This window comes from Felis catus, chromosome A1 (genome assembly GCF_018350175.1).
Source record: "Felis catus isolate Fca126 chromosome A1, F.catus_Fca126_mat1.0, whole genome shotgun sequence".
NCBI classification, from domain to species: domain Eukaryota; kingdom Metazoa; phylum Chordata; class Mammalia; order Carnivora; family Felidae; genus Felis; species Felis catus.
Genome location: NC_058368.1, coordinates 69,832,374 through 69,844,885, shown reverse-complemented (window position 1 = coordinate 69,844,885; position 12,512 = coordinate 69,832,374). Strand labels below are relative to the sequence as shown.

Genomic DNA, 12,512 nt, shown 5'->3' with positions numbered 1-12,512 from the left:
GCGTCAAAACCAGTTAGTTGTTGGCACAGCTGTTCACTCAGGTGCAGGCCTAAGTCACTGGTTTTTGCTTGGACTATTTTCTTTTGGGGTGTATAGTTCTGTGCAATTTCCTCACCACAGTCGCGATGCAGGACTGTTGCATTGCCGCAGAGACTCTGCCTGTCCCTTCTTTCCCAGCAACCCCGCAGCTATTCTGCATCACTCTTAATTCTGTCGCTTCCAGGAATGCCCTGTAAGTGGAATCGTACACTATGCAGCCCTTGGTGTTTGTAGACCGTGTTGAGAAGGTGGGCGATGGGAGGATCGGTGGGGGTGGGGGCAGAAAAGTGGGGTAAGGAAGGAGCCGTGAGGTTCAGATTTCACAGTTGAGTGTGACTTCGGTCTCCAGATGACGCGTTGTCCTCAGCTGTTCTAAGCGGCAGAGGAAAACCGTGGGCTCTCTGGAAGCTGAAATCTGCCAACAGGTTTTGGAAGGTCGCGTAGTGGGTCAGTGGGAGGCACACCCGCTGTCGAGTCAGGCAGGGGGCTCCGCGCGGAGAGACGTCTCAGAAGGGTGATGTGTACGGTTTGGAGGGAGGGATGGGAGAGGAGTTGGGGTGCCGGAATTTGCAGCTTTGGCAATGGTAGGCAGTAACACTAGTGGCGCTGGAGCACGGGGTGGCAGAGCCGGGCAGATAGGGAAGGGAAGTGACAGCAGCCAGGGCGGAGGCAGGTTGGGGGTGGGGTGCATCTGGCTGGCACGTAGGTGCAGCTGTGTGCCTGTCGGCTGCCTTGGTGGTGGCCGCCTGGGGTGGTGGCAGGGTGGGGGTGGGGAGCAGGACTCGAGGCCGAGCTCAGCTGCCAGACGGATGCTTCCCCGGTCCAGAGGTGGGGATGGGGCACTCCTGCCACGGACTCCCCCTCCCCATCCAATGTTCCCTCTGACGCTGCAGGGGTAGTAATGTAACAGGTAGCAAGCGTTCGAACATATCAAACTTGGCTCCTTTTTCTCTTTCTGGAGAAACAAAGAGAAAAGCTTGGCTTTAACCCAGAGCGGTGTAGTACGGCACGGCTGTGTGAGCGGTCCATCTAAAGCCAAGGAGCTTTGAAAGTTGATTAGTAATGCCAGATGCGTGTTTTGTTGCCAGAAACGATCCAAATAAAACAGCAAGAGCTATTCAGGTTTAAAAATACAGAATACTTGTCATCGTAGAACTATTTTAATGAATTCTCTCGAGGGATTATGAAATACAGTGAATTGTTGCAGAAGCCTGAACTTCAGAAGGACACAGCCCTGCAGCGTCTCAGAGTCTTGGAGCGGGGAGGACATTGCCCACGTGGCATTTCTTTCCAGAGGAATCTTGAAGGTGCAGGTGGCCTGTGCAACACTACTGCTGTGGATGTGTTTGTTTGTTACAAACCGGGGCTGGTAGGAGATCCTGGCTTTTGGGGTAGCTGGTCACCCTGAAACTTCCAGGTCTTGATCAGTGAGAAACTTCGGTGAAACCATTGACTCTGGATTCACCTGGGGCACTTTCCCTGGTGGCTTTTTGGCTCTTCCCACAATCCTTGAGCCTGAAGGTTTTCTGGGCTTGTGGGGGTAGGGCTTTGGAGCATTTTTAGAGTCCAGACTTGTGTCCGATCCTTGCATCTGAGGGAATGCGTCTTCCAGTTATTTCGGTCCGTTCTCAGGGATCCTGACCTAATAGGAGGAAGTACATACAACACAGGCTCCGGTTTCCCTAGATCTTGTAATTAAAAACAGGCAAGCCGAGGCGTGAGTGCCCAGGAAGGTCCAGGATTTAGCTAAGGTTTAATGGGGCAGGCGGCCTGGTGTCGTTAGGAAGAAAGGGTGATGGGAAAGAGAATAAAGCAGCCAGAAGTGGAATCCAAGTGTGGTTTCCCGGACGTTTCTGGACGCAGCAGTGGAGGTTTCGAGGGGGCTGGAGAGCCAGGCCTGGAGAAGAGCCCTCTCTGCTGGAGAACCCCCTCTCTGCTGGAGAACCTAAGTGTGGGCCTTGTGCTCTCCGTGAGTCACAGTAGTGCTTGTATCTGGAGATGCTGTCATTTCTGCTGTTACTTTTCTATCCCCTTGACCCCTCCCTCAGGAGGAAACAGACTTTTAGATGCTGCTAATGGGGCCATAGGGTTTAGCAAACATGTAAATGAGATGTAAATGAGATTCTTGCTCTTCCATCAGGAGAAGCCTCGCCTTCCTTCATTGCCTCGGAATGAGGGTCTCTAGGTCAGCAGCGTGGGTGGGAATTTTCCCGGACGCACCTAATTGGTCTTTCTGAGCGACGAGTCCGGGAGCTGAGGGGTGGGATGTTTCTGTGCAGGCAGGACCCCACCTGGGGCTCCCGGCCCCCCCCCCCCCCCCCCCCCCCGCCCCAAGCCATGTTGATCCAGGAGAGGCGAGTGCTGGCAGGAGGGTCCCGACCTGCCCCTGCTTCAGAGAAGGCTGTGCCACTGCGTGTCCTGGCTTCTGCCTGCCACCTGGCTGGGACTCCAGCAGTGGGGGCTCTGCTGCCCGTCAGGCAGGTGGCATAGGTGGGTTGAGGCTCTGGCAGGCCTTTCTCGTCTGGGATGAAGGCCAGTGCTTCGTTCATCATAAACCTTTCTGAACAGAAAGTCCTCAAGGCGGCTGGCAGAGTGGGCACCTCTTCTACCAGAGAAATCCACTTTGCTCATAGAACAGATGCCGGCAACAGAATCTTGACGTTCCTCTTTGAACTAGGCCATCGTTGCCACTGGTTTTCTTCTGACTACGTGATAATGAATTGCCAAAGGGCAAGGGACCCTGCTTGTGTAGTCCCCTGCTGTCACCGAATTAGCAGATGTCTTCCTTCGTACCAGGGACAGTTTGTAGCCTGGTTTACAGCTGCCGACACCGTGGCAGAGAGTGGGGAATGACACCCCACCCTCGAGCAGATGTGAGACAAAGCAGCTGCCTCGGACAGTACGGGCTTCGGGGAAAAGGGCTTTGGGGAAGGTGGTCGAAGTGCGGTGTGAACAGCCGTCTTAAATGAGGCCAAAGGGAATTCAGGCGGTGTATTACAATGAAACATCCTCCAGAGTATAGAACATCCATCTGTACCTGCTTCCCTCTCCCAGGATGGACACTTTTCTCCTGCAGTGATCTGTGATCTCTGTTGACTTTGTCACCTATCGTTGTGTGACATCACCCTAGAGCTTTGGTCCTAAAACAGCGATGATTTAGTGTTTCTCATGATTCCTGACATTGACTAGGGGTGGCGGCAGGCCAGGGGGTGGGGGTGGGGGGTCCTGCAGGCCTCGTCTGGGCTCATTCACATGTCTGTGGTCAGCTGGAGAACTGGCTGGCTGCAGTTGGCCTGGGTGTGAGGCTAGTGACTTCTCCATGTGACCTCTTCCGCAGGCTAGCCCAGGCCCGTTTTTGTGCTGACGGAGGCATTGCAAGAGGGCAAGGCAAACACTGCAGGGCCTCTTAAGGTTTGACCTTGGAAATAGCACAGCATCACAGGAAATCCTCAAGGCCAGTCCCGGTTCAAGCCACCTCTTGGTGGGAGTGAGCGGTATAATGGCTTTGGGGTGTGGACATAGGAGGATGGAGTTGTTACTGGAATTACCAGCTTGCCTCTGTCTCCAAGGATTCGTGTCCCTCACACCTGTAGGACGTATTCCTCTCCCATTTTTGTCCGTCCTTTGTGGCACAGCATCGGCCTGAAAATCTGTGCCCTGCCTGCCTCAGCTAAGGATGGCTGCAGCAGGGCCACTAGGTTATAGTTCCTTAGGTATGGTTCCTCTTTTTTTTTTTTTTTTTTTTTTTTTAAGTTTATTTTTGAGAGAGACAGAGCACAAGCAGGGGAGGGGCGGGGAGAGGGGGAGACACAGAATCTGAAGCAGGCTCCAGGCTCTGAGCGGTCAGCACAGAGCCTGACACGGGGCTCGAACTCACGAACCGTGAGGTCATGACTTGAGCCGAAGTCAGATGCTCAACCGACTGAGCCCCCCAGGTGCCCCTAGGTCTGGCTCCTCTTGATTCAGAGAGCTGTGAATTGAAAAGACACCCCCCAAAAACAAACACACAAACATGGCAAGGTGGGAACAAGGTAACTGTTCAAAGAGGGGGGTGGGTAGTGAGCAGCATACAGCAGTAAACTGTCCCCAGCAGCTCTGGGGTCTAGCCCAGCACATGCCATCTGGGCATCAGTTGTGGTGTCAGTCATTGGTGGTGAGTAACCAGCCCACCAAAGCTGGGTGGTTCAAAACAGCAGATTTATTACATCTCATGATTCTGTGGGTTGACTGGGCAGTGGACTGGCCTCTACTGGGTGCTGTCAGGTGGTTGCAGGGAGCAGATGGCCGGGGCTGAGGCTGGATGGCGGAGGGTGATCTGACCTGGTCTGCGTGCAGAGGCTGAAGCGGGTCCCTTCCACATGCTTCCATTCCCAGCCTCACTGGCCCTTTTGGGGCCTAGGTTTAGAAATCACATTCTGTTGCCAGAACACGGGTCTGGATCCGCCCAGATTCCGGGATGGGGATGTGGGCTCTCTCTTGCTGGGAGGAGTGCCAGTCACATCGTAAAGGGGCGTGAACATAGACGTGATGAATTGTTTGGTTATTTTGGTAGTAGGCTCCCACGCTGTCATCCCCTCCATTGTAGGAGTTTGGATACGTTTTGGTTGGCTTCGTTTTCTATTAATTCTTGAAAAGGAAATGTCACTGTTTTTTCTTAGTCTGGGGGTGGGAGACTTAGCAGAGGGTTGGCAGGTTAGCTAACCTAAAACAAGTCACATCTTGGTGGCACATCACCTTGTCAAGGCTGCTCTCCTCCTTTCCCCAGATTTCCTGACCGTTGTGGTTCTGTGTCACCTGGGCACACTCTGATTCTTGGGCCCCACCCCAGATTTGCTGAACCAGAAATTCCAGGGGTGGGCCAGGCAGTCTGTGCTCTTAACACGCCTGCCAGGTGATTCCGGTGCCCCTGAGACTTGAGAATCACTGTTCCTGCAGATTCGTTTTGTTTTTTAATTTTTAAAAAATGTTTATTTATTTTTGAGAGAGAGAGAGAGAGAGAGTGTGTGTGTGTGTGTGTGAGAGAGAGAGAGAGCAGGGGTGGGGCAGAGAGAGAGGGAGACACAGAGTCTGAAGCAGGCTCCAGACTCTGAGGTGTCAGCACAGAGCCTGATGCGGGGATGCGGGGCTCGAACTCACCAACCGTGAGATCATGACCTGAGCTGAAGTCGGCCACTTAACTGAGGCACCCAGGTGCCCCCATTCCTGCAAATTCTTACTGCCACTTCCTTACCCTTGTAAGCCAGAGATATGGCCCCCCTCCCCTACTTTCTTGGACTCTCTGTCCCTGTCCGAATTAGGGTATTCTTCGTAGTATCTACTCCCCCTAGATTGTGTTTGTGTCAGTGTAAGGCTGGGGCTTTCTTATTACTCAGGGGACCTTTACCGGCCAGCAGTCATTGTGCCCGGGCACGTGGGCACAGCAGTGAAAAACATGGTCCCTCAGTTCCTTCAGCTTATGGTCTGGTGAAGGAGCTAGTGTGCTCTGGGAGGATGGCCAGTTCAGTAGGGCGATGACAAATTCAGTTCACGTATGTTGTGCTTGAAATGTCCAGGTAGAAATATGTATCTAGTAACTGATCCGAGGAATTAAAATTCAAAAGGCAAGGCTGGCGCTAGCAATTTGAAAGTTACTGTATACATGATAGTTTAAAAACAGTTCTTCCTCAAAGGTGTTGGGGTTTTTTAAAAACATGGATTGTGTACTCTTGCCCCCCCGTGTATGACTGAGGATGTTTTGGGGATCTCCCAAGCATCCTAGGTAATTCTGACCAGCTGGGTTTGGGGAACCTGGTATCAAACCTTGAAACTATACTGGGAGAACGAGTAGAGAAGGGCTGGGAGGCCAGCATGGAGCCACGGGGAGAATACCTGTGATTCGGCCGCGTGGGTAGAGTCTGTGGGAAGACTCCTCTGGAACTAGGGCCTGGGGAGGAGACGAGTGGAGGGCAGGGTTTAGATGCCAAGGGACTGGAAAGTTCCCAGAGGGAGGGCTTCGTGGAGGAGGTTCAGATCCGGCACTGCGCCACCTGAAGCCAGAGCCAGACTGCAGCGGTGACCCGTGAGGGGCGGGGCGCCTGGCTGGTCCCGGGGACTTGCAGGGAACTCTCAAGGAGGGAGAGAGTGGAGGAGGAGGAGGGTGACCAGAGAAGCCAGGTGGTTTTGTTTTTGTTTTTGTTTTCTTTTAATGGGAGAAACTGGATCCGTCCGCCAAGGGCGAAGGGTCTGTAGAGAGGGCTGAACGGAAGAGGGAGCGACGAAGGGGGCTACTGATGAAGCCACATCCTGGGGGACAGAAGGATGGACTCAAAAGCTCAGCGTTTAGGATTAGCCTTGAGGAAAAGGAGGGCCACCCCCCCTCATCGTGGAGGGAAGGAGGTAAGGGAAGGGGTTTGTAAACAGGGGTTTCTAGCTGCTGTAAATGGACGTGGTCTGTCTCCTGTTCCTTTTTCCTGGCGACCACAGGATGCGTTTCTTGCGTCCTTTGCTCATTTTTACTGAGAGGGTTGGTGGGTTTTGTGAGCTTTTACAGTTTGGTGTGCATTCTCAGAAACGGGACCTCTCTGGGGTCCCTGAGACCACCCACGACTGTCAGTTTGCCCAGGCGTTACTGGGGTACGTGATTTCCACAGGGCTCACGCTGGCACAGCAGCACCTCCACATCAGGGCCCGGCTGGCTGGGCTCCAGCTCGTGCTTGGAACTCTTTGTGTTTCCCCGTGGGAACAAGTTACCAGTTAGCGCCTGGTTAGCCCGCAGAGCTTGTCCGACAGCGCCACTGAAATGCTGTGATTCTGTCTCTCCCCTCTTTACTCGCTGCCCCCCCATACGTCCTCTCCTTGTGCCTGTGTCCCGCCTCTTTAGCCCCCCTCCTTCCCCATCTTACTCCCTTTTCCATATTTCAGTTTCTTACAAGGACTGGGAGACCTTGAGGGGGGGCCCGGTGTCCTCTTGCTCACGTACACCGAGGGAAGGTGTGTAAGGTGGCGGCTCGCCCGGTCCTCTCCTGCTCTGTGGGGTTTCAGGTGATGCCAGCAGCGTTTTGGGCTGGGCAGTTCCTTGTGCCGAGATATGCAGCATCCTCAGGTCTCCTTGCTGAACGTCAGGCTCGCCCCTCGGTTTGGGACAAACACCGCCTCATACCATTTCCAGACATCCCCTGGGGATGACAGGGTGTTGCCCATTGAGAATTCAGCTGCTCATACCTCTGTGGTCAGGAAGCCGTTAGGATGGGTGCCAGAGTCCCTACATCTGGGCCCCTTGGAAACGTACGCTGTGTGTGTTCGTGCGATCCTGTTGGTGGTTAAGAGCTTTCGCAGCAATTTCAAGGAGGTAATGTTAACAAGACAGAAGCAATCAGGTTCTTCTTGTTTTCTGGGATCTGGTTAAAATATTTAGGCTGTAAGTGAAGATGCATAGGACTGTATTTGTTGGACTTTAAAACATGGCCTCTTAGGAAACGATTAAGTACTACTTAACCTAAATTTAGTATATACCAACCTGCACTTAGAAATTTTGAGCGGGGGGGAAGGAAGGGAGAAAAGTGGAATATTTGCTTAAACAAGAGTGTTTTTCAATAAATCCATATATCATAATATGTTCAAATAAGTGTTTGGGTTTTTATTTAATTATGCAAATGCTGGAGCCTTTCCCAGTTGTTATAATGTGGGTTAGTCTTATTTGCACACTTGCCGTGTTTCGTGGAGGTGAGGCTTAGAAGTCTCTGTGTCCCGAATGTGAGGAACTGTGGTCACAACCAGCGTGACCCTTAAGAAAATGGATCAGTCCTTGGAAGACCGTGTTGTGTATGTTATGAGTAAAAGGAAAAATCCGTCCCCATACTGTGAGTTATTGAAGTCTCCCTTCTTTTCCTTCTCTTCTACAGAACCTGAAAGCAGATCCAGAAGAGCTTTTTACAAAACTGGAGAAAATTGGAAAGGGCTCTTTTGGTGAGGTGTTCAAAGGCATTGACCTTCGGACTCAGAAAGTGGTTGCCATAAAAATCATTGATCTGGAAGAAGCTGAAGATGAGATAGAGGACATTCAACAAGAAATCACAGTGCTGAGTCAGTGTGACAGTCCATACGTAACGAAATATTATGGATCCTACCTGAAGGTAAGGCCTGAAAATAACAGCGTGATTTTCCGTGACGCAGCGCTTGACCGAGCTGGAGTGGCGTACATAAAGGTCGTCGGTAGCACAGCAGGCTTTCAGAGGAAGGAGAAATGTTCTGACCTTAGCAGTCAAAAGAACCTGGCGTCGATAGTTTTATCATCTTAAATGTCACCTATAGAAATATATTCTGGTTAAAGCGTGTGTTGAAATTCCCTTTCAAACAGGAAAGCGTATTTTTGAGCAGGACTTGGTCACCAGAGACACATTGATTATGAAGGTATTGTAACTGACAACCATGAATTTACCTAATTTTAGCATGGTGAAAACTTGTGCTAACCTAAGAATATTAGCCTTTTGATAGTCTCACTGATCAACTGTAGTTTAATGCTGTTTTAAATAACTGCTGGAACTGATAATATTTTGTGAACTACTTTATCTATATTTGACTTTGAAGAATTCTAGGGAAGTAAATAATTACTTAAAAGAGTTGTGATACAGCACTACAAATTGTCCTTGATTTCACCTTGTCCTGTAAGTAGGAAAAAGAAGAGCATTAAAAATCGTTTTCTAGTCCGGCATGGAACCATTTTAGATGTTGTAGGGCACTCCTGCCGCCCCGCTGAGAAAGTAGAAGACTGTCGCTTGTGTTTCAGCTTCCTTGGCCTGTGCCTGTTTACTGACCTTAGCAATGTAGTATCTTCCCAGAGGGAGTTTTGGAAATGTTTAAGAATTGGTGAACAAAAATTCTAGAATAACCCTTGGGGAAACCAACACTTCCTAGGTAGAAAGAACTACTTCCTGAGAGAGGCAGCGGTGAGCCCAGATAATGCACGGCTGTGCTTCCTCCTGCCCTGGGTTTATCCTCTAAAATCTTCACGGGGTAGCGTGCGCAGTACACGCTTTGATTTTGCGGAAATGTGATAATAAGGTATAAGCGGAAGGATGGCCAACTTGAGAACCATCGATTCACTAAAAATGAATATTTAATGAAATAAAAATTGAGCAGTAATCCAGTTTTCTTATTTTGGCAATATGGCGTAGGTCCAATGGCAAAGGATGGCCCGGAGGATGGTCGTAGGTCAAATGCAGCATTTTGAAATGGAAAGATTTAAGTTTTGAAGTCCTATGTCTTGGACTTGATCTTGTCTTCGTGTATGGCCTTGAGCAAGTTTGTTTGTTTTTTAAAAAAATTCCCTGCTTCCTCCTTTGTAAAATGGAAAATTATGGTATATACATTTCACGGTTGCAAAGATTAAATGGTATGAAGACCGTGTAAAAATAACCTACCATGTGGTAGGTACTTAACGAGTGTTCGTTTCCTTCCTTAATTGATGAATTTATTCATACCTCATCTCTGAAGTAATCTAGCAGTGAAGGACATGCTCACTGAGGTCAAAGCAAGGAGGAGGAAGGACCCCAGTGATGACAGTGAATGTTGTATGTGTGTGTGTGTGGGGGGGGTGCACATCCATTTTCGGTCTCGAGAGGGCAGGAAGGGAAGCACTATATGTTTTGATTCTCTTCCAAGAGAACACATGTGACTTGCATACGAGAAAGCAAAGGTCGTCTTGATCTTAAATTTCTACTGCGAAAAAAACAAATAGTTAAAGAAACTCAACTTGAACTCTGCTGTATCACATAATATCCTTTGTGAAATGACTTCAACAGTAGTTTTATAGTAAATTCAGAGTTGGGTTTCCTGTGGTATGCTGGTGTTGTATTTTAATATGAATTATGGTACCTTCGGCAAAGGCAGGGTTGAAGATTCTCACAGATTTTTGGTGATTTATGCCAGCTATGGAAATAAAGGATCAGTGGTTCAAAAGTATCTTTTCAACCTCAGTTCTCCAGCAAAATTTTTACTGGAATAGATTGCTTTATTATGGCCAAACATGGTGTTCACTGTACATATTTAGAGATTCCATCTGGTATGTCCTGTTCTTGCCTGAGTCACTAATTCTAGAGCATCCATTCCAAGTCAGCCTAACCTTGATCTAGAGTTGCCCAGTAAATTTGTTTGGTTAGCATAATGCCAGCTGCTAGAATAACCTCCCACATTTCTAATAGCGCACATCTGACAGAAGTTTATTTCTTGTTCCCTGGTAGTCCTGATTGATGAGTGGTTTTCCTCCAGTTTTGTAGGAATCCTAGTTTCTTCTGTCTTGTTCTTCCTTCTGTCTTCCATACATGGCTGTGCTCGTCTGCCTTAAGTCATCATGAGGGCCAAAATGGAGGCTCCCGTGAGAAGTGTTCATGTGCACAGGCCTAGATAAAGAGCACATTCTTCCTGCCCACATTCCCCTGGCCAGAGCGCCACCACGCTGCCACACCTGACTCTGGAGAGGCTGGCAAATGGCGTGTCATCATGTGCGTCATCGAACAGGCAATGGGCTTGGTGCTCAAAGTCACTTACTCTGTAAAGGAAGTGGAGTAACTCATGGAGTGATTTTTTCCACTGACTGTCTTCAGACAGGATGAAAAATTTGGATAACTTTGTCTAGAGTGTCTTATAGTTTACTAGGCAGATTGTCTTTTAGAGACTATAACTGCCTCAAGAATGCCAAAAATAATAATCACCACCGTGAAACCTTGATTTCTTAAACCGTATAAAAGATGGATGATTCTGTCTAATTAAAAACATAAGGGACTTCTCTAGTTAAACAATATTGGCTGTTGTAAGTTGGGCAGAACACGAGTCCAGACCTGTGACTCTGTCCGCTGGTTCTCGTATAACAGAGTTCATGAAGTTCTTTGGCCCAGGGAAGACGCTCAGTGACAAGCCAGAGGCTCTTCTATCATCTCGGTAGGCTCATGAAGTTTAAGTTTGTATAGTCCTAACTGTCCAGTCAGATACAAAATAAATCGACACAAAAGACGAATGGGTCAATGGGTCTTTGACACTAAGTTGCAAATTCCTGTGCTCTCTGGTTTTTGTTGCCCTTTTAAAAGCTCCTCATGGCATTCAGAGGTAATATTCTCATTAGTTCCTTAAGTGGTGATGGGAGAGAGGGCCTTCGACTTCACCTGGTGTGAAGGACTTTCACATACCAAGATGGGGCAAAGAAGAAATGAGCAGAAACTAGTTTCTTCCTACTGGGTTAGCATTCAGAGGTCTCTAACTGTGTCAGTTTCAATCATCCCGTCCAGAAAAAGAGATTAAGAACAATAGGTAAGTAGTGGTCTGAATATACTGAATGTTACCGAAGATGAGGTGAGTGGAGTTGATTTCCACTTGGTGGCTGGGATCAAATCACAGAGCTTCAGTGTGGTGTGGCAAGTTTTCCCCCCAAAGATTAAAAACAAAAACAAGGTCAGATGAAGGAGCAGAGGGAATTAATTTCAGCAGTGAGAACTTGAGTTTCTTTTGATGAATCTGACGCCTGGATGGGTCCTTAAAGGGTATTGCTACACACCAAAGAAGATCTTCCTTTGTTGTAGTTTAGGGGTTTAATGTTAGGGAGATTAAACCAGTGAGGATATTTAATTAACCAGAAGCTTCTGTGTCCCAGCCATAAACCCTGGAATCTTATGTCACAAAAATACTATCCTCAAGGTCATAATAAAACTGTGTGTGTGCATGCATATGTGTGCATGCAGGGGGTGATCTGGTTGGTGTGCAGAGAGAGAGAATTGTTTGGTTTTTTAGTTAGGCAGCAAGGGCATAGTAAGATCTTAACAGGGCATGATGATGTCACATAGGATTCTAAGCCTCTTTTCTTCTTTTGCAGTGGTTACAAATTCTACTTATTCTGTTTAGCTGTACAGATCTCTCAGGTGTTTTGTTTTGTTTTGCAGAGATAGGCAGATTATTAGAATCTCCACTTTGAGATTCACTTGGAATCAAAGCCAGGATTTTAGTCTTGGATCCTAGCATAGATACTCGACTGTCAGGGTTTTTTTCTCCAGGCTGCTGACTTCCTGAGGATGAAAGACAGAAACATAACAGTTATCTTGCAGGATTACTGATCAAGATTGAGAACATATAGATAAAGTGCCTGGCATATAGGAGACTTTTAGCAAGTGATGACTTAATTATTTTTTATTACTTAAATTTTTTTTTAATGTGTATTCATTTTTGAGGGAGGGAGGGAAGGAGGCAGGTGCTGAGAGACAGGGAGACATAGAATCTGAAGCAGGCTCCAGGCTCTGAGGTGTCAGCACAGAGCGCAATGTGGGGCTCGAACTCCCAAACTGCGAGATCATGACCTGAGCTGAAGTCAGACGCTTAACCGACTGAGCTACCCAGGTGCCCCTTAATTATTTTTTTTAATAAGAGATAAGATATCTGTGCCAGATGCTTCAAAATTCTAAAAATCAGGTTTGTCATTTTCTTTTATAATAAATTACTTAGTACTCTCAAAC

The 12,512-nt window shown here is 48.3% G+C and overlaps 1 protein-coding gene across 3 annotated transcripts in view; it reads left to right on the top strand.

Moving 5' to 3' along the window:
- The window catches only part of STK24 (serine/threonine kinase 24), a 122,441-nt gene that overhangs the window by 43,134 nt on the left and 66,795 nt on the right, over positions 1-12,512 (top strand). For 2 of the 3 annotated variants that reach the window (XM_019828795.3, XM_003980489.6), the window contains exons 1-2: positions 6,322-6,414; positions 7,920-8,150. In XM_019828795.3, the coding sequence (XP_019684354.1) occupies positions 6,337-6,414; positions 7,920-8,150 (309 nt within the window). In that variant the 5' untranslated portion in view covers positions 6,322-6,336. Of the gene's footprint in view, positions 1-6,321; positions 6,415-7,919; positions 8,151-12,512 lie in introns of those variants that run through there. The other variant, XM_023252773.2, reaches the window with a different exon arrangement.